The sequence below is a fragment of the Puma concolor genome, chromosome C1 (assembly GCF_028749965.1).
Source record: "Puma concolor isolate L17-30 chromosome C1, mPumCon1.1.hap2, whole genome shotgun sequence".
Taxonomy (NCBI): Eukaryota; Metazoa; Chordata; class Mammalia; order Carnivora; family Felidae; genus Puma; species Puma concolor.
Genome location: NC_141674.1, coordinates 46019825 through 46041937, shown reverse-complemented (window position 1 = coordinate 46041937; position 22113 = coordinate 46019825). Strand labels below are relative to the sequence as shown.

The 22113-nt window shown below is 37.2% G+C and overlaps 1 protein-coding gene and 1 long non-coding RNA gene across 10 annotated transcripts in view; one reads left to right on the top strand and one right to left on the bottom strand.

Moving 5' to 3' along the window:
• Window positions 1-22113, bottom strand: part of PRKAA2 (protein kinase AMP-activated catalytic subunit alpha 2) — an 85126-nt gene that overhangs the window by 29389 nt on the left and 33624 nt on the right. For 2 of the 9 annotated variants that reach the window (XM_086717085.1, XM_086717084.1), the window contains 5 exons: window positions 20949-21090; window positions 13055-13150; window positions 11529-11613; window positions 5960-6053; window positions 5125-5269 (listed from right to left, as the gene is read on the bottom strand). In XM_086717085.1, coding sequence (XP_086573211.1) covers window positions 5125-5269; window positions 5960-6053; window positions 11529-11613; window positions 13055-13133 — 403 coding nt within the window. In that variant the 5' untranslated portion in view covers window positions 13134-13150; window positions 20949-21090. Of the gene's footprint in view, window positions 1-5124; window positions 5270-5959; window positions 6054-8042; window positions 8215-8247; window positions 8361-11528; window positions 11614-13024; window positions 13151-20948; window positions 21091-22113 lie in introns of those variants that run through there. The other 7 variants (XM_086717086.1, XM_086717083.1, XM_086717088.1 and 4 more) reach the window with 6 other exon arrangements.
• The window catches only part of LOC147578046 (uncharacterized), a 39336-nt gene that overhangs the window by 3759 nt on the left and 13464 nt on the right, over window positions 1-22113 (top strand). The window lies entirely within an intron of this gene.

Here is a 22113-nt window from a genome sequence, read left to right as displayed (position 1 = left end):
ACACATGCACCCCAATGTTTACAGCAACACTATCAATAATAGCCAAAGTATGGAAAGAGCCCAAATGTCCACTGATGGATGAATGGATAAAGAAGATGCAGTGTGTGTGTGTGTGTGTGTGTGTGTGTGTGTGTGTGTGTGTGTGTGTATAATGGAGTATTGATCGGTAATAAAAAAGAATGAAATCTTGCCATTTGCAACTACGTGGATGGAACTGGAGGGTATTATGCTAAGTGAAATTAGTCAGAGAAAGACAAATATAATATGACTCACTCAAATGAGGACTTTAAGACACAGATGAACATAAGGGAAGGGAAGGAAAAATAATATAAAAACAAGGAGGGGGACAAAACATGAGACTCTTAAATATGGAGAACAAACAGAGGGTTACTGGAGGGGTTGTGGGAGGGGGGATGAGCTAAATAGGTAAGGGGCATTAAGGAATCTACTCCTGAAATCATTGCTGCACTATATGCTAACTAATTTGGATGTAAATTTTAAAAAATAAAATTTAAGTAAATAAATAGGAAAAAAAAAGAATGGGTCAACCAGACAATTAAAGAAGAAATTAAAAAATACATGGAAGCAAATGAAAATGAAAACACAACAGTCCAAACCTTCTGAGATGCAGCAAAGGCAGTCATTAAGAGGAAAATACACTGCAATTTGGCCTATCTCAAGAAACAAGAAAATTCCAAATACAAACACCTAATCGCTCACCTAAAGGAACTAGAAGCAGAAGAGCAAAGAAACCCCAAAGCCAGTAGAAGAAGAGAAATAATAAAGATTAGAGCAGAAATAAACAATACAGAATCCAAAAAAAAAGAGAACAGATAAATGAATCTAAGAGTTGGTTTTTTGAAAAAATAAACCAAATTGATAAACCCCTAGCCAGACTTCTTAAAAAGAGAGAAGACCCAAATAGATAAAATCATGAATGAAAAAGGACAGATCACAACCAACACCACAGAAATACATACAACTATTAGAGAATACTATTAAAAATTATATGCCAACAAATTGGACAACCTGGAAAAAATGGACAAATTTCTAGACACCCCCACACTACCAAAATTCAAACATGAAGAAACAGAAAATTTGAACAGACCCAAATCAGCAAAGAAATTGAATCAGTTATCAAAAATCTCCCAACAGGGGTGCCTGGGTGGCTCAGTTGGTTAAGCATCTGACTTCAGACTAGGTCATGATCTCGTTGTTCCCAAGTTTGAGCCCCACGTTGGGCTCTGTGCTGACAGCTCAGAGCCTAGAGCCTGTTTCAGATTCTGTGTGTGTGTGTGTGTGTGTGTGTGTGTGTGTGTGTGTGTCTCTCTTTCTGCCCCTCTCCCACTTGTGCGCGCTTCCCTCTCTCAAAACCAAATAAAGCATTTAAAAAAAAAAAAAATCTCCCAACAAATAAGAGTCCTGGACCAGATGGCTTTCCTGGGGAATGCTACCAGACATTTAAAGCAGAGTTAATGCCTATCCTTCTCAAGCTGTTCCAAAAAATAGAAATGAAAGGAAAACTTCTGGACTCATTCTACGAAGCCAGCATTACTTTGATTCCCGAACCAGAGAGAGACCCCACAGAAAAGGAGAATTACAGGCCAATATCCCTGATGAACATGGATGTAAAAATTCTCAACAAGACACTAGCAAATCGAATTCAATAGTCTAGTAAAAGAATTATTTGCCATGATCAAGTGGAATTCATTTCTGGGCTGCAGGGCTAGTTCAATATTTGCAAATCAGCATGATACATCACATTAATAGAAGAAAGGATAAGAACCACATGATCTCAATAGATGCAGAAAAAACATTTGACAAAATACAGCATCCTTTCATAACAAAAACTCGCAAGAAAGTCGGGATAAAAGTAACATACATTAACATCATAAAAGCCATATATGAAAAGTCCACAGCTAGTATCATCCTCAAGGGGGAAAAACTGAGAGCTTTCCCCCTGAGATCAGGAACATGACAGGGATGTCCACTCTCACCGCTGTTATTAACATAGTGTTGGAAGTCCTAGCCTTAGCAATCAGACAACAAAATGAAATAAAAGGCATCTGAATTGGCAAAGAAGTCAAACTTTCACTTTTCACAGATGACATGATACTCTACATGGAAAATCCAAAAGACTCCATCAAAAAGCTGCTAGAATTGATACATGAATTCAGCAAAGTCACAGGATACAGAATCAATGTACAGAAATCAGTTGCATTTCTATACACCAATAATGAAGTAACAGAAAGAGAAATCAAGAAGTTGATCCCATTTACAATTGCACCAAGAACCATAAAACACTTGGGAATAAATCTAACCAAAGATGTAAAAGATCTGTATGTTAAAAACTATATAAAACTTACGAACGAAATTCGAGAAGACACAAAGAAATGGAAAAACATTCCATGCTCACGAATTAGAAGAACAAATACTGTTAAAATGTCAATACTACCCAAAGCAATCTACACATTCAATGCAATCCTAATCAAAATTACACTGGTACTTCTTCTCAGAACTAGAACAAATAATCCTAAAATTTGTATGGAACCACAAAAGACCCTGAATGGCCAAAGTAACGTGGAAAAAGAAAACCAAAGCAGGAAGCATCACAATCCCAGACTTTAGCCTCTAGCACACAAAGCTGTAATCATCAAGACAGTATGGGTTTGGCACAAAAAGAGATACATAGACCAATGGAATAGAGAACCCAGAAGTGGACCCACAAATGTATGGCCAACTAATCTTTGACAAAGCAGGGAAGAGTATCCAATGGAAAAAAGACCGTCTCCAGCAAACAGTGGTGGAAGAACCAGAGAGCAACATGCAGAAGAATGAAACTGCACCATGTTCTTACACTATGCACAAAAATAAACTCAAAATGAATGAAAGACCTAAATGTGAGACAGGAAACCATCAAACCCTACAGGAGAAAACAGGCAACAACCTCTTTGACCTCAGCCGCAGCAAATTCTTACTCGACATGTCTCTGAAGGCAAGGGAAATAAAAGCAAAAATGAACTACTGGGACCTCATCAAGATAAAAATCTTCTGCACTGCAAAGGAAATAATCAACAAAACTAAAAGGCAACTGACGGAATGGGAAAAGTTATTTGCAAATGACTTATCAGATATCAGATAAAGGGTTAGTATCCAAAACCTATAAAGAACTTACAAAACTTAACACCCAAAAAACAAATAATCCAGTGAAGAAACAGGCAGAAGTCATGAATGGGTATTTTCCAAAGAAGACACTCAGATGGACAACAGACACATGAAAAGATGCTCAATGTCACTCATCATCAGGGAAATACATATCAAAACCACACTGAGATACCGCCTCACACTGGTCAGAGTGACTAAAATTAACAACTCCATCAACAACAGATGTTGGCAAGGATGTGGAGAAATGGGAACCCTCTTGCACTGTTGGTGGGAATGCAAAGTGGTACAGCCACTCTGGAAAACAGTGTGGAGGTTCCTCAAAAAATTAAAAATAGATCTACCCTATGACCCAGCAATACCACTGCTAGGAATTTAGCCAAGGGATACAGGAGTGCTGATTCATAGGGGCACATATACCCAAATGTTTATAGCAGCGTTTTGAACAATAGCCAAATTACAGAAAGAACCCACATGTCCATTAACTGATGAATGGATAAAGAAGATGGACTACTACTTGGCAATGAGAAAGAATTAAATCTTTCCATTTGCAACAACATGAATGGAACTAGAGGGTATTATGCTAAGTGAAATAAGTCAGTCAAAGAAAGACAGGTATCATATATTTTCACTCTTATGTAGAATTTGAGAAACTTAACGGAGGACTGTGGGGAAGGGGAAAAAATAAGTTTCAAACAGAGAGGAAGGCAAACTATAAGAGACCCTTAAATACAGAGAACAAACTGGGGGTTGCTGGGGGGAGGGGGGGAGAGGGAAAAATAAGTGAAGAAAACTGAGGAGGGCACTTGTTGGGATGAGCACCGGGTGTTGTATGTAAGAAATGAATCATGGGAATCTACTCCTGAAGCCAAGAGTATACTGTATACACCGTATGTTAGCTAACTTGACAATAAATTATGAAGAAATAAATTTTTTTGATTTTAAAAAGAAAAGAAAGTGAAACAGGGAAACTAGTTTCCTTGTTTAAAAATTTTTTTTAATGTTTATTTATTTCTGGGGGGGAGGGGCAGAGAGAAGGGCGGGGGACAGAGGATCTGAAATGAGTTCTATGCCAACAGCACAGAGCCTGATGTGGGGTTCGAACTCATGAACTGTGAGATCATGACCTGAACTGAAGTAGGACACTTAACCAATTGAGCCACTCGGGTGCCCCAAAAGGGGCCTGCCCAAGTTTCCTAGTTTTTAAAGATTATACAAGATTATACAATATTGTTATTATTATATATTAATACATAATTATATGTTAATACATAATTATAATAATATTATAATTATTATATTATATATTATTATATAACAATTATCACTATTAAATATATACAAAATTATTACAAAAATTATAAATAAGCACTGCTGAACTCTGGTACCTTTCTATCTTTCTATAATCTCTCACCTACTAATATTTTTGCCAAACTCTCTACTATGGTACTCTTTCCAGGTTTGTTTACCCCAGAAAGTGTTCGGTGCCTTAAATTTACATTTCACCTTTTTGTTTACTCTTGACCAAAACTCCTATTCTTTTAGTAAGTTGTTAGATTTTACCCTTGATCAATTCAGAAAGACTTTAAGTCTCCAAAGCTGCATGTAAATTTTCACTACCCCTCTTGAAGTACATTCATCAAAGGAAGTTTCCACATTTTCATTAGATTTTCAAAGGAGTTTGTGACCCCCACAAAAATAACAGTTAAGAATTCCTTTAGAAGGAAATGCAGATTAAATGGATTTACCTTGAAGCTAGCCCTAACTTCTCTGGAAGTATTTGCATTTTAAAAAACTGTTTAGATGAATACAATAAGGTAGCCTGGAGACTGCGCAACTAATCCCTTTTCATGGTATAGGATTTGCAAAGTTGAACCTGCAAATTCGTACCTTTAACACTTGCTACTGACACATTTTTAAAAGGCAACCAGTACATTTCTGAACAACCTTGGAGTTACATACCAAAATCCGCTATCTTGGCATTCATGTCAGCATCCAACAGCACATTCTCTGGTTTCAGGTCTCGATGAACTACCATATGCCTATGACAGTAATCCACAGCTGACAGAATCTGCTGAAAGAGGCGCCTTGCTTCCACCTCTTCAACCTAGCAAGTATAACAGAAGCTGCACTAAGAATATTTAGGACATCTTCATAGCAAGAGTTTCAGTTTTATAACCAACCCAAACGGAACTGTGTAAGCTAATTAGAACCGGGTCAGAATTTTCAACAAATCAGATAAACAAACCAAAAACTTGCATTAAAGGTCAACATGTTAATCAACAAGGTTCTTCTGTGCTGCTAGGAAGATTTGATTTTCAATTAATATCACTAAATGTGCACAATGTTTTAGGCAATCAACAAACATAATGTAAAACAGAACTTCTATGAAAGTGCTCCGAAAAGAAAATAATTGAAGCTTCAACATGTTATACAACAGATTTTTCATTCTGAAAACACAAATATCATGTTGGCAACTAAGTGGAACATGTTCCCTAAAATCAGTAATTCAAAAGGTGTTTTTTAAGATTTTATTTTTAAGTAATCTCTACATCCAATGTGGAGCTTGAACGTACAACCCCAAGATCAAAAGTCACATGCTGCACTCACTGAGCCAGGAAGGAGCCCCTTGAAATGTATATTTTTAAGAAAGAAAATATGTCTACTATTCTGTATCTTTAGCTGGGCTTTATTACAGAAGCAACCCTGACTTTGTAGGTATCTTTGTAGTTTACTATTTCCTACTATCCTCTTTCTTAGCTTAGGGGTTTATCGTACTAGATAATAAGTTACTCACCCGTCCATGTTTACAGATGTAGTCAAATAATTCACCGCCAGACACATATTCCATTACCATAAAAAAATCTGTTGGAGTGCTGATCACCTGGTATCTTTTTTGTAAATAAAAAGAATCATAAAAAAATGTTAGTTTAATTTAAAAAATCAAGCTAGTATATTATTGCTACAATTTTATATTCCAGTGCTTTACAATATTTTAAGATGGCAACAAATTATCAAAACAATCACAGAGCTATAAACATAGCTTTACAAAAGTCTCTCCTTTCTGAGGCTTAAGGACTTTTCTTCAGATCCTTCCTTTCGTGTTTACAAATTCTTTGAAATCCGTCATTCTTGAAAAAGTAAGCATTAATTTCTCCATTTAAACAAATTTTTTTATAGTCTGGAGATCAAGTATCATATTGAAACATAAATTAAAAATACTCTTGTTAAGGTTAAATGATACAAGAGATTTAATCAGCAAAATGCAGAAAGTGGACAAATAACCATTTCTTCAACAAATAAAATGTGAGAAAAGAAAAAGGGAGGGGGGAGCTATAGGTTAAAAGTAAATCAAGGGGCGCCTGAGCGGCTCAGTCAGTTAAGCATCTGACTCCTGATTTCGGCTCAGGTCATGATCTATCATGGTTCATGAGATTGAGCCCCACACTGGGCTCCGCACTTAGAGAGCGGAGGCTGTTTGGAATTCTCTTTCTCTCTTTCTGCCCACCCTGCCCTGATCTCTCTCCCTCCGTCTCTCTCTCTCTCTCAAAATAAAATAAACTTTAAAAAAAAATTTATGAAACAAAGTCTGAATACTGACTGGGTGGTTGATAATATTGTTAATCACTTTAATTTTTTAGGTGTTATAATGATTTATGCTTGTGTTTTTTAAAAAGTCTATATTCCAGAGCAGATAGTGAAAAGTTTAGAGATTAAAAACATAATATTTTGGGATTTACTTCAAAATAATTTGGGGTGGGAGAAGTGGAAAGAAGCAGATAAAACAGTACACTGGCAATCACTGAAGCCAAATGATGGATACATGAGGCTTTATCACTTTACTTTTGTATACATCAAAAACGTTCCATAGTAAAAAATTAAACAGACACATATATGAATGCGTGTTTATATATATATTTCTTAAATTGACTTCTCGGCAAAGCTGGGAACATTAAAAAAATAAGAATCTTAGCTCTACTTGAAAAAAATTTCATAAAAGACTTCTCCCCATATACACAATTTTAACAAAGTTTTGAAAACAAGTTAAATACAATTATTAAAGTTTTAACTTTGTTTATAAAGGATTATCTATAATCTGATTGTGAGCAATATGTAATTTCTACTGAGTTACTATTTAGGGCCACTAAGTATAGCTGTGTAGTTTTTGCATGGCTTCCAGGCACCCAAAGAAGACACAAGTAGGAGTTGAAAAGTAGCCCAGATGCTACCCTGTTCAATGTGTCAGAAGCAGGAGACCCCTTCGGTAAATTCGTCCACCCAGATAGAGTACTTTTTACTAATGTGCATGAAAGCAAGTATGTGCTACATGGTGGTTCTGGTTATTATTCCCCATTAAAAAGGAAAGGAAAGGGGCGCCTGGGTGGCGCAGTCTTAAGATTAAGCATCCGACTTCAGCCAGGTCACGATCTCGCGGTCCGTGAGTTCGAGCCCCGCGTCGGGCTCTGGGCTGACGGCTCAGAGCCTGGAGCCTGTTTCCGATTCTGTGTCTCCCTCTCTCTCTGTCCCTCCCCCGTTCATGCTCTGTCTCTCTCTGTCCCAAAAATAAATAAACGTTGAAAAAAAAAAATTAAAAAAAAAAAAAAAAAGGAAAGGAAAATGGCCCGGTAGTTGGTCATGTAACCACATACTATGTATTTTAAGAAAAGATACATCATGTGTAAATTAAACATTTGAAAAAAGTAAAATATTAAAGCTACAGTATAAAAATGATTATAGATCTTCAAAAAAATATTCCTAATAGCAATCTTTAGTCTTTTGGATGAAAAATGACACAGTAACCACTTTATATAAAATAAACTAACACCACTGAAGAATAAAGTTAAGATTACTTCAAATGAACTATGAAAAGAGAATTTTACCTGAGAACTCCAGAAGAAATGGTTCTGTAAGAGCAATCTTACCAGGCACCAAACTCTAATTGAATAAAATGAATAGTGTGAAGCAGAGCACCTAGTCAACTCACTGCCGGCTAATCTGGTTTATTAACAGAATTCTCTATCACTTTTCTGCTCTGTTACATCCTTGGGGCATAACAGAAAAAAAAGTGATGAAATTCTAATAAACTTAGCTGCTGATTCTTCCACGTATATCACAGGTCTTCAGTGGATACTGTTGGATTGAACTATTTCATGAAACCTCTAACTCCAAAGTAGCCACGGTGCACATTAAAGGCCAATCTAGAGCGATGAAAACCACAGCCAACATTACTAATAAGCACTTATACCGTGTGCCAGACACTGAGCTATTCAATTGTGACATTTACTATTTGCTGCAAATCTACATGTATTGCACTTGGTGAGATCAACGGCTCCTGTCTCTAGTTGTGGAGCCTACACTCACTGAGGAAGACAGACATCAGACAAGTACTCTTTTCAAAACATGAATCTGTTCTTCAGTAGCCTCCTAATTAAAATCCTCAGGGAGTTCCCAGTGCTCTTAGGTGCTGAGTGAATCAGGCCCCCGCCTGTGTCTACACTGTCTCATCTTTGATTCCTACCACTAGAGGGCACTATTTCTTCCATACGTTCATTCGTGCTGCACTTGCTCCTGCCTCAGCATCTGTCTAAGCAGTGCCTACTAACGTGAGTCCTGTACCATGACCTGTACCCGGACCTGTAACTGGCCACCAGTCAGCCTTTATATCTCCGCTTAAGCAGAGAAGGTCACTCCGTAAGCCCAGGTCACCCTTTCTGCTCTCACAGAGCACTCCCTTCCCTTCAGGGCTTGTACCTCAGCTAGTGATCTATACAGTGATTGAGTGTGCACCTAGTGAAGTATCTGTAACAAAGCAGTCATTTAAATAAGTAAATAAATAAATTAGCACTTTTATAATAATAATTGTGACCAGCTTGGAGCCAAAACCAGAATAATTAGGGCAACATTACAACAAAAATTCAATGAATAAAATTTCAGTTAACTAGAATGAAGTCAAGACAAGAAGAAACATGATTTTTAAAAGAGAAATCCTAAGAAAACAGTTTCTTTTTTTTCCTTAATTTTTTTTAACGTTTATTTATTTTTGAGACAGAGACAGAGCATGAACAGGGGAGGGGTAGAGAGAGAGGGAGACACAGAATCTGAAAGGGGCTCCAGGCTCTGAGCTGTCAGCACAGAGCCTGACGCGGGGCTTGAACTCACGGACCGTGAGATCATGACCTGAGCCGAAGTCGGACGCTTGACTGAGCCACCCAGGTGCCCCTAAGCAAACAGTTTCATAGTGGGACTTAGGGAAAAAGGCAAATTCCAGGATTATGTTCGTAAACCTAGCCAGAGTAAGCTAAATTTTTGTGCCTTCCAAAATAATACCACATTGAAGCATTATAAGAAATTCAATCATGAAACTCATTCATATCATCATTTTCTTAATACAACAGAAAAGTAAACTAACATGCTTTAGAAACATTTTTCAGAAAAAGTATAATTAGGCAAAAAAATTCCAGTATCCCCCAAAACCTCAAGCATTCTCCAGCTGACCAAGTTATATGCATTTTTAAGCACTATCCATTTAAATAGCATACAGAACTCAGGAAAAATCTGTCTAAAGTTAGACAAAAATCAATATTCATGAGTAAACCTCCTTGATGGTTACATCCATAGAGATTTAAAATTATTTATATAGCTGCATATATAGCATATTTTTCTTTATTTAGAAGTGAGTTATTGGGGCGCCTGGGTGGCGCAGTCAGTTAAGCGTCCGACTTCAGCCAGGTCACGATCTCGCGGTCCATGAGTTCGAGCCCCGCGTCAGGCTCTGGGCTGATGGCTCAGAGCCTGGAGCCTGTTTCCGATTCTGTGTCTCCCTCTCTCTCTGCCCCTCCCCTGTTCATGCTCTGTCTCTCTCTGTCGCAAAAATAAATAAACGTTGAAAAAAAAAATTTTTTTAAAAAGAAGTGAGTTATTAAAGAAATTAGTAATCATTATTCTTAGTTCATTTATTGGTCCATGAATGGCCTACTTTTAATTACTATTTTTTTTTAATTTTTTTTTCAACGTTTATTTATTTTTGGGACAGAGAGAGACAGAGCATGAACGGGGGAGGGGCAGAGAGAGAGGGAGACACAGAATCGGAAACAGGCTCCAGGCTCTGAGCCATCAGCCCAGAGCCTGACGCGGGGCTCGAACTCACGGACCGCGAGATCGTGACCTGGCTGAAGTTGGACGCTTAACCGACTGCGCCACCCAGGCGCCCCTAATTACTATTTTTAATATAAGCACCTACAAACCCATCACCCAAACAAAAACCTAGGACCTGGACAATACCTTCCAGCTAACTATACAATGCAGTCCTCTCTCTTCCCCCTCCTACTGCTTCTCCCCAAACAAGTTAGCCATCATCCTGAATCCCATTCCTGCTTCCCTTGCTTTCTCTTTTATGCATTTATGTGTGTGTGTGTGTGTGTGTGTCCCTTTATCTTCATATATATGTAAAATTCATACTGTTACGTATATTTTTATTTTAATTGCTCTCAGCTTTAAAAAAAGGGTATCAGGCTATATGTAGTATTTTGGGACCTGTTTTATTGATCCATCCACAATGCTGTGTTTGCTATACTTATTTGATGTGACCATTATATAATATTTCATTGTATTTATTGATCTACTCTCCTGTTAATGGAGAAGCTATTTATTCATCCAATCTACCACTGGAGAGTAAATTTTTTCCACAATTTTGCTACCATCAATTGCGCTGCTGTGAACATTCTTGTACATGGCAAGATTTTCTCTTTCATATACACCTATGAATGAAACTGCTGAGTCATAGTTTATGTGAATGTCCAATTATAGGAAATAATGCCAACTGTTTTCCAAAAACATCTTGGCAATACTAAAATGTTTAGAAAATCTGTGGATTTAGATATTCTCCAACCTTGGAAAACACCATACACATTTCTTATGAAATGCTCACTCCTGTCCTGTGCCCATTTTTATTAGGTTGATCATACTTTCTTTATTTATACATGGATATACAGAAAAAAATCAGTATCTTCTCTAACATTCTAAAAGATTATTAATGTCTTGGTTATTAACTTGATAAAAGTATACATTTTTAATCAATTCCCACTGGATTTGGCTCTCATTTTTCTCTGTAAATAGACCTATATGTATTTCTAAAAACTAACAGCCGTAAAAAATGTACGTGTATATACCCATGCAATACTGTTACCAATGCATAATTTAACAAATCACAAATGTCATTAAATATCCAAATAGGTTTCCTGATTAGCATATAATATCTTTTTGCTTTTTGTTTTAATATTTTAACTAAGGATCCAAATATAATCAATACATTGCAAATGATTAATAATGTCTCTCATGTTTCTTTTAATTTATATATGCTCCTCTACCTCTGTTTTCTTTTGCATTCTTTTGTTGAAGAAACCAGTGGCTTGTCCTGTAGAGGATTCCATGGTCTTATTTGGCTGATCCATCCTTTATGGCAACATAATGAACAATTTATAGCACCCTGTTAGATCTAGAGATTGCATCAGATTGCATTTTTTTAAAATTTTTTAATGTTTAACTTTGAGACACAGAGACAGACAGAGTGTGAGCAGGGAGGGGCAGAGACACAGGGAGACACAGAATCCAAAGAAGGCTCCAGCCTCTGAGCTGTCAGCAGAGAGCCAGACACGGGGCTCAAACTCATGAACGGTAAGATCATGACCTGAACCAAAATCGGACGCTTAACTGCTTGACTGAACCACCCAGGCGCCCCTAGATCAGATTTCATTTTGATTTTTATTTTCCTTTGAAGGACTAGATGGTGCTGTGTACCTCCAGGCAAAGGCATACAATGTATGTCTTTCTTTTTTGAGAAATTAGCAGCCATTGCTGATCAGATCCTAGATTAATTCACACGGAAATTTTAAAAGCTAGCCAATTTGCATAATCTAATAATATATTATGATCTAAAGGGAACCCTCACTCAGGGCACCTGGGTGGCTCAGTTGGTTAAGTGTCCAGCTTTGGCTCAGGTCATGATCTTGGGGTTTGTGAGTTCAAGCTCCGCATCAGGCTCTGTGCTGGCTGCTTCAAATAACAGTGTCTCCCTCTCTCTCTCCTCCCCTGCTCACGTTCTCTCTCTCAAAAATAAATAAACCTTAAAAACAATTTTTTTAATAAAAAAAATTAAGGAAACCCTCACTCAAAACCTTCTTACTCAAAAATCCCATTGTCTCTGAAGTACAGGCCATCATCAGATTACATACCCAATACTTTTTCTTGTTATAGTCATCAACCTATCTCCTTGCCCACTCCCTTTCATTCTGCCTTAATGTCTTTTTCCCCACTGCTACTGTTGTCATCATTTAGGGTGTACATGGAAGATCTGTCCAATCAATACATGGCCTCTAATTTCCTGGACCCCCTCATCCTCCACCACACACGGCCATGCTCTCCATGGTCATTTACTATCAAAGACTAACTCTTCCAATTACTCACTGGATTCCTTCCTCCCACCTACTAAAGGGCTTGCTTTCTGCAACTAGCTCTTCTTTCTCCTGTATCACTCTCTCCACCTGAACTGAACCATCCCCTTTGGTATACAAGCATTAATATCTTCCATCTTAAAAGTAGACCCCACATTCCCCTCTAGTTACCACTATTTATCTCCTTACCTTTCAATAAAATTCCTGAATTGTATATTGTTAATAACTCCTCCTTCATCTCAAATGCTCTCCTAAGCCCCTCCTAACAGGATTTATGTTATGCCCTCATTACAATTAATAGGTCCTTTTTGAAAACACCAGCAATCTCCACCTTGCCAAATCTAATGATCAATTCTCAGCACCATCTTACTCAATATTTAGCAGTGAAAGGAATAGTTAATAATCTCTCTCACAAATACGTTCTTCACTAGGCTTCAAGATACCAGATTCTCCTGGTTTTCCTCCAACCTCGTAACTGTTCATTTTCATTCTCTTCTGCTGGTTCCTCCTCATCTTGGACATCTTAACATCATAGTGCCCTAGAGATGAATTCATGAACTTCTCGTTTATCTGTACTCACATCCTTGGTGATCTCATCAAGTCTTAGGGCTTTAAATATCTTAACTACTAGTTATATGGTGAGGACTTCCAAGTTTCTATCTTACACGGTTCCTTAACTCCAGAATCACATATTCAGTAGCCTACTTTTATCTCTACTTACATGCTTAATAAGCATCACAATATCATAAAACGAGGGGTGGCTGGGTGGCTCAGTCAATTAAGGGTCCAACTCTTGGTTTAGACTCAGGTCATGAGCTCATGGTTTGTGGGTTTGAGCCCTGCATCAGGCTCAGCACTGACAGTGCAGAGATTCTCTCTCCTCCTCTCTCTGACCCTTCCCCACTCGTGCTCACTCGCACTCTCAAAATAAAAAACTTAAAAAAAAAACAAACGTAAAACCAAAATCAAATTCTTGATTCCACCCTCCACCTCTAACTTGTTCCTCCTACAATCTTCTCCATTTCACTTAATGGCAACTATTTCACTCTTTTATTTGCCAAAGCCAAATAACCTTGGAGTCAATCACTGACTTCTCTCCTCTCACAATCCACGTCTAATCTCTCTCAGCAGATGCTCTTTACCCTACCTTGAAAGCATATACAGAAGATGCTTACTTTTCAACACCCCCCAACTATGCTCTATTCCAAGCCACCAAGAATACCGCAATGGACTCCTAACTAGCTTCCCTGCTTCAACGTAAGTCAGGTCATACCATACCTCTGATGAAAACTTTCTAATGGCTTCCCATCCCACTCAGAGTAAAAGCCAAAGTCCTTACAATGGCCTACACAGTTTGGCTCCCCTTTAGGTCTCTGTCCTCACTTCTTACTCCAATTCCCCCTGAATCACACTACGTAGAGGACTGAATGACTCTGCTCCCTTGATCTCTGGACTGTATTTCCACCTCAGAGCCTTTGTATTTACTGTTCCCTCCATCAGTTATCTTCCTCCCCAGATAATCTGCATGGTATATTCCCTCACCTCTCCACTATCTTACAATATAGTTTACTAATATAAAGTTTACTATCTTCCCACCAACCCCCACTACACACGTACACACACAAATAGAAGCCCCATATGAGCAGAGATGCTATTATCAACTTCTTGTTTGCTGACGCATTCCAAGTGGCCTAAATGGTGCCATTTGCAGAATGAATGGATGAACAAACTAACTTTCTGGCCCTGTTTTCCTCCATTTCCCTACACATACTCTGTGCACCAGACGAGCAAGACTGTTGTTCCCAGTATACCATGTTCTTTACACTTTCATTCTTTGACTCTTGTTGTCCTCCCAGAACCATCAGGACCTTATTCAAAATATCACCTGCTACTGTGCGAGGTGCTAGGGAGATAAACATGGTATCTAACATCTCCATTTAGATGTCCAATGGGATTCTCAACTTAACATGGCCAAAACAACTATCCTTAATGCCCACCTGTACCCCAACATGATTCTCCTCCATTCTTCCTATCTTGAAAAACAGCATCATTACCACCACTTAGCTGCTCAAACCGAAATCCAAAATCTCAGTTGCTCAGGCACACACGCGCGTGCGCACACACACACACACACACACACAATATTTCTTATTCACTCTCGTGTCCTCAGTAATTCGTTTTACCTCCAAACTACATACTGAATCCATCAATTCTCCCTACCTAGACCAGTATTGTCAAATAGAACTTTCTGCATTGACAGAAATGTTTTATGCAGTCCCTGTCCAATACAATAGCCACTAACCACATGTTGCTATTAAACACCTGAAAAACAGCTTCTGTGACCAGAGAACTAAATATTTTAATTAATTTAAATTTATGCTACATGTGGCTAGTGGCTACTATACCAGACAGCACAAATCTAGACTATCACTTTGGGTAAAGTCACCATAATCACAATGTCTCAGCTGGACTATAGCAACAGCTTCCTACCTGGTCTGCTTCCACTTCTGTCCCCACACCCATTCTACACTATAGTCATATCATGTCACTAGATGGCTAGATCTTAATCTTTTATTTATTTTTTTTAATGTTTCCTTATTTTTGAGAGAGAGAGCAAACAGGGGAGAGGCAGAGAGAGAGGATGACAGAGGATCCGAAGCAGGCTCTGTGACGACAGCAGAGAGCCCAATACAGGGCTCGAACTCACGAACCGTGAGATCATGACCTGAGCCAAAGTCAGAGGCTCAAACAACTGAGCCACCCAGGTGCCCCAATAATCTTTCAGGTCTTAGTTCAAACTTTACCTCTTCAGGGAGGTCTTCCCCACAACCTAATCTGAATTAACACTTCTGCCTCACTAATCACACCCTGGAACAGAACCATATGGTTTCATTCTCCTCAAAGCACGTAGCACTGCCTAAACTAATCTTGTTAATTTGATTACTCCCTATCTAGAACTGCTAGATACCTCTAGAACATAAACTCCACAAGGGCAGAAACCATGTCTTTCACCACTGTATCCCCAATGATAGAACAGTTCCTATTATATAGCAGGTGCTCAATAAAAATTTGTTAAATTAAAGAAAAAAACATAATTTCTGCTTCTAAAGAACTCGGTCTTGTGGGGGGAAACTAAAAAAAAAAAAAAAAAAAAAAAAAAAAAAAAAAAAAAAGAGTGAGTACAATGCAATGCCCAGGACTTTAGAAAAGCTGACTGCTATGGTACAGAGAGGATGATACCTAACTCAGTCTTAGGGAGTAAAGCAGGCTTTCTAGAGGTAATCACATGTAAAGCCTCATATCTAAATGGCAAGTTGGAATTGGAAGCCTAGGGGAAGGGAGGTGTGGGAAAACTTTTCTAAGCAGAAGCAACAGCCAAAAGACAAGTAAAAGACCTAGTGACAATAAAAACAAACAAAAAAAAATGGACAGACTCAGGAGATACTTAGGAAAAAGTAGCTTCAGAACTCAACAATTACATGTGATGGAAAGGAATTAAAGATTATGTCCAAGTTTTAGGCTCAGAAAATTGCATGAATGGTACTTTTACTAAACAAAAAACAGAGAAGTGTGGAAAAGAAAGAAAAGTTCAACTTAGTTTCAGATGATTCTAGGACTTCAGAATGGAATCATCCAATAAAGAGTACATGTGTTCAGAATTCAGGAGAAATACCTGCCCAGAAATACAGGTCTAGAAGTCTTGAGCACAAAGATGACAAATGACAACCAACATAATAGATGGGGGCACCCAAAGGCGGTTCACTAAGATTACAGTAGCTCACACTGCTGAAATGCATCATTATTTAATGGCCATGCAGAGAAAGAGGCCCATAAAGAAAAGTCTTAAGAAGTGGCAAAAAAGAAAGAAAATCAGAAGACTATGATGTCACAGAAACCTAGGGACTGCAACATTTCAAGGTGATGAACAATGTTAAAGAGCTGTCTACAGGCTGAATAAGATTTAAAAAATTAAAAAATAGGCGAAACCAGCTCTACCAAATTAGGAAGTATTCATCTTTTGATTAGTAAAATGAAGTTCCCCAAGAACTATGGTGGGGGCAGGGGGAGACAAAAATCAAATCAACAAATTCTAGTTCATGGGTAAGTCTGGAGTTTCCTTTGAATCCTGTTTACTCCTTTCAGTTTTCTCCCAGTGATATTTTTTCAATTTGAGTTAATAGAGGTATCATCCAATAAATACCCTCCATTCTTGGTTTTTGGTTTTCAAGCTTTCTTGCTAGAGAAACTAGAGGCCCATTCTGTAACAAGGGAACTATTCTTGGCAGCTAGTCCAAGACTACACAAAACAAACAAAACCACTGAAAGGATCAGGTCTCTCTCTCTATTTAAATCACTAACACTGTTAGAGGCTATGTCAATAAGCTTGTTCTAAACCAAGGATACATGAGTGCTTTTTCTTTTTTTATTTCAGTCCACAATTAAAGAGGCAATCAAGCTGAATGGATTAAGCCCAAGGCTAGAAAGCAGAGCTTTAAACATTAAATTTACCTCCACTAATTACTTTCTGATCAACCCTAAGAACATTCTATATCTCCTACACAAAACAAATAATTAAATAATTATAATTATAAGCAAATAATTAAATAATCCTAAACCAGAATGAGATAATTAGCCAAAGTAAATTTAAAATTACAAATAATTATAGAAATGAAGGCAAGAAACACTGGTACATAGGACAACAAAAATAAACATTTAAGGGAGGCTGGGTGGCTGAGTCAACTGAGCATCCGTCCTCGGCTCAGGTCATGATTTCACGGTTCCTGAATTCGATTCCCACATCAAGCTCGCTGCTATCAGCGTAGGGCCCACTTCGGATCCTCTGTCCCCGTCTTTCTCTGCCCCTCCCTTGCTCACACTGTCTCTCTCAAAAATAAATAAACAGTAAAAAAATAACAATAATAAGCTTTTAAATCCTCATGACAGTTGCAACTGCTTACTGACAAAATCCGATCTGTGTTTGTAGGAACAGAACAGGACCTAGGACTCATACTTTAAATGGGCAAAGTTTCCTTGGGGTCTTTCAGGGTTGGCATTCTAAAAGGGATGAGGTTAAGGAACAAGGCAAATACAGAGGTATCTCCCTTCACTCTCATTCTGGCATGTGATACTTTTAGTCTGACTTCTCAGCTTTCTCCTCTCACAGAAGGTGGCCACTCAGTAAGGAAGAGCAAAGAGATTTAGCTTAGAAGTCACTCAGTAACTAGAATAAAGTCATTATTAACATGGAGTTGAAGTCAGCTATGAACTGTTTCAAAAACAGTTAATCATGAAAGTGGACTGGAATCAGCATGTGGGTTGCCAATTCCTAATTTAGACCAATGTTTATCAAATACTAGGCATTATACCAGTGCAAACACATCCTCATTTTAAAGTTAAGGAAACAAAGAATAGGAGAGGTGAGTCACCAAGCTAGTAGGTAGTATTTTAATTCTTAAGATAATCTTAAAAAATCAGTATAAATGTACTCTGGATCTTCTAGAATATAGGTCTTAGATGATAACCTTATAATCAATCATGTACTGCTGTGCAAATTCAGTGACCTTATTTGTTGTTTATGTGTATGATCAACTGAACTTCAAGTCAAGATCAAATGACACTGAAGCTTACTGTTATGAAGGAAGTTTTCATGGTAGTGGTTTGAGAGAGAACTGAGTCATCACAGTCACCAAATAGCACACCAAGCCCCTCCAAAAAAAGCCTTCTCTAAACAGTTGCATATTCATGTTGTTAGTAAGATGAACGGAACATACCAATTTGCAACAGTTCACCAACAATCAATGTACGCATGTTCCAAATCCTAGCAATAAGTGGATTAGCCACTCATTTAAGGATTTCAAGAATGCTACTGTATTAGTTTCCTATTGCTGCCATACTTCAAATTTGGTGGCTTACAACAACAAAAATGTATTATCTTGTAGTTTTATATAAGTCTAATACACCTCACTGGGCTAAAATCAAGGTTGTCAGCAAGGCTGTATTGCCTTCTGAAGGCTCTAGGGGGAAACTTCTATTTTCTAACTTTCAGAGCCTGCCTACATTCCTTGGTTCATGGCCCTCTTCCTCCATCTTCAAAGTCAGCAACAGCCAATTAAGTCCTTCTCACATTTAACACTCTGACCTTGCTTCATCCTCAAACCTCTTTCTCTTAGTCTTCTGATTCCCTCTTTCACTTTTATTTATTTTTTTTAAATTTTTTTTAACGTTTATTTATTTTTGAGACCGAGAGAGACAGAGCATGAACGGGGGAGGGTCAGAGAGAGGGAGACACAGAATCTGAAACAGGCTCCAGGCTCTGAGCTGTCAGCACTGAGCCCAACGCGGGCTCGAACTCACGGACCACGAGATCATGACCTGAGCCGAAGTTGGCCGCTTAACCGACTGAGCCACCCAGGCGCCCCCCTCTTTCACTTTTAAAGGCCATTGTGATTACTATGGGCACACCCAGAAAATAAAGGAAAACCTCCCTATAGTCAGCTGATCAGCAACCTTAAATCTATCTCTAACTTTAATTCCCGTTTGCCATGTAATGTAACATAGTCAAAGAATCTAGGAAATAGGATATCTGGGGCAGGGGGATTATTCAGCCTACCACAGCTACTATGCTAGCTTTGTCATAGGCAAATAATATATCTCTATAGGTTATTGAGATGTTTCTCATTAACACTGACACCCAAAGATGACTCACTAACAAAGTTTAGGCTAAATATAATGCCTGATTGTAATGAACTAGCAAATAAAATCTCAAAGATATTAAAAATGATTTTTTACGGTATAGTCATATCAACAGGCATTCTCTGCAATATTATTTGAAGGAAAAAATATATATGGCCTTGGACCTCATTCTATTAATTCTACAATTAAACTAACAATGATTTGTTTTTTGAAAACCACCATTATTTGTCACGTTATACTATAGATACTATGAATTTCAATGACTTCATTCATGGTCTTATATTTAAATTGTGAATTTATTTTAGTTTCATAGTTGTGTTGAAGCTATAAGCATATGGAGTTTATTACACCTAATTCTTTGTTTCTATATACTTAAAAAACAATACACTAAAAATAATTAAGTCAAGACCAGGGATCCACAAATTTATTTTTCCCTTAAAAGGGATTTATATCATTCTGTTTTGAGAAAAACTGGAGTAAAGTATTAACAGCATGGCATCAACTACCAGCTCTGCAATTTACTGGCTATTTGACCTTGGACACACTGATAATACTCTTTAGATATGTAATTTTCCTATTTATAAACTGAAGACAAGAATACCTATCCTATAGGCTCATCAAGAGGATACAGTGAATTATATATGTAAAATTCTCAATATAGTTCCTAGCCATTATCAGGTACTCAACAAGATTAATATTTATTTTATAAAACTCTATCCAAACTTTAAGATAAAAAATAAAGAGGGGTGCCTAGGTGGTCAGTTAAGCACCTGACTCTTGGATTCAGCTCAGGGCATGATTTCACAGTTCATGGGATCAAGCCCCATGTCAGGCTCTGCACTGGCAGTGCTTACTTAGTCTGCTTGAGATTCTGTCTCCCTCTCTCTCTGCCCCTCCCCCACTCCCTCTGTGCCTCTCTCTCTCAAAATAAACTTTAAAACAATTTTTTAAGATAAAAAATAGAGACAATTATCAGTGTTTATATTACATTTTCTCAGTTAATATAAAACTGCAACTTTAAATGATTTAAAAGAATACTGTTCCATACTCAGTATCTACATTTACTATGAGTATAATCAATTTTAAATTATTTATCTTTTAATATAATTAATCAGGTTTATCAATCTCTTCATATTTACTTATCTTTTAAATTTGTAACTTATCCTATCAAAAAAAATCCTTTTGCCTCCCTAAGAGCTTTGGTATCAGTAATCACAGTAATAACTGCAGTTTTGCAAATAATATACTAGGGTGGATAATCTCTACCAGTTACTTTCTACCTTTTCCAAAAAGAAACTACTGTTATGTTAACAAAAATAGATTAGAAAAAAAATTATGAAATGACTCTAGGAATACCAAAGTCCTAAATGCCCTTTAAAGTGAATACTAGGGAAGAGTCAACTTCTAAGGCTGCATTCACCACCCGAAAACAGTAGCAATTTTGAAAAGTGACTCTTAATTATAAACTAAAAGTATACAAAAAAAGATTAATAGAGGTTAAATGAATTAATATTTGCTGAATACAAATAAAAAAAAGAATTATACTTTTATAAAAAGTTAACTAAAGATAAACAATTATTTATAAATTCATAGGAATTATTTCAGGACAGTTTCTTTTGCATTATCAGGTACAAAAATACTTACAGTTTGATAATATGAGGATGGCGAAAGAGTTTTAGATTTTGAATTTCTCGTTTTATTTTTCCAACAACATCTAAACTGCGAATCTTCTGTCTATTTAAGATTTTAACTGCCACTTTATGGCCTGTCAATTGATGTTCTCCAACTAAAGAAAAGAAAAAGGGAAAAACTTGCTGTCATAGCAACATAATCATTTATTCATGTTTCCTTCCACTGTAACCCCAAATTTCTTTACTCATATATACCACTTTTACATCTTTTATTGCATAGATCTTCAGTTTCCTTTACTTCTATTTCTTCTACTAGAGTATGCACTCCTTGAAGAAAGAAACTGTATCTTAGTCTTCTTTGTATCCTCAGTACCTAACATGGAGATGTCCTTTAAATATTTGTGGAATGGATTACTGAATTCTACATTCCTACCAAAAAAAAAAAAAAAAAAAAAAAAAAGCCAAATTTGGAACATCTTTTGGATAAAGCAGAATTATGTTTTGTTAATCTCTTTATTTCTTCATTTCTGGTTAGTGCCAGTCATTGTATTATAGAAGAATAAATAATTGCTGTAATAGATGAAAAAATTACAACTGATTTCATTATTATTTCATCAGAAAATACACATGTAGCCCTTATTTTATATATTTTTTTGTCTTTTCCATAAAACCTTCCTATTTCCCCATATTTAGTGGGATCTCTTCTTCTTTCAAACTCTCACAGTATGTTTATAAAATTCATGTATCATCATTTTAGGCTATTATAAACATTTGTGGTTCTGACATATCATATGACATGAGCTATTATAGTTCATATCCACCCCCATCTTGAGTAAGGCGGTCAGTATTCATCCAAGTCTCCCAGAAGAAATAACACAGTATTTTGTACAAAATACATGCTAAATAAATATATCTTCCATTAAATCAAACAATAATCCTTCCCCTTTCACATAACACATTCATAGTACCCAAATACTGCTCAGATTAAAAATCCCTTCATTGGAGAACAAATCTGCCTGCCCTCTTTTTCTTTCAATCACTATTCTAAATACTGACCATTCTCCTCCAAACACTTAGTCAACCCTTGACTCCTTCCAACAAATTCCCCTTTCTTTTCTTTGGGGAAAATGAAGTCTTTAGGAGAATTTCCTCTATCTTCAAGGCTTGATTATATCCAC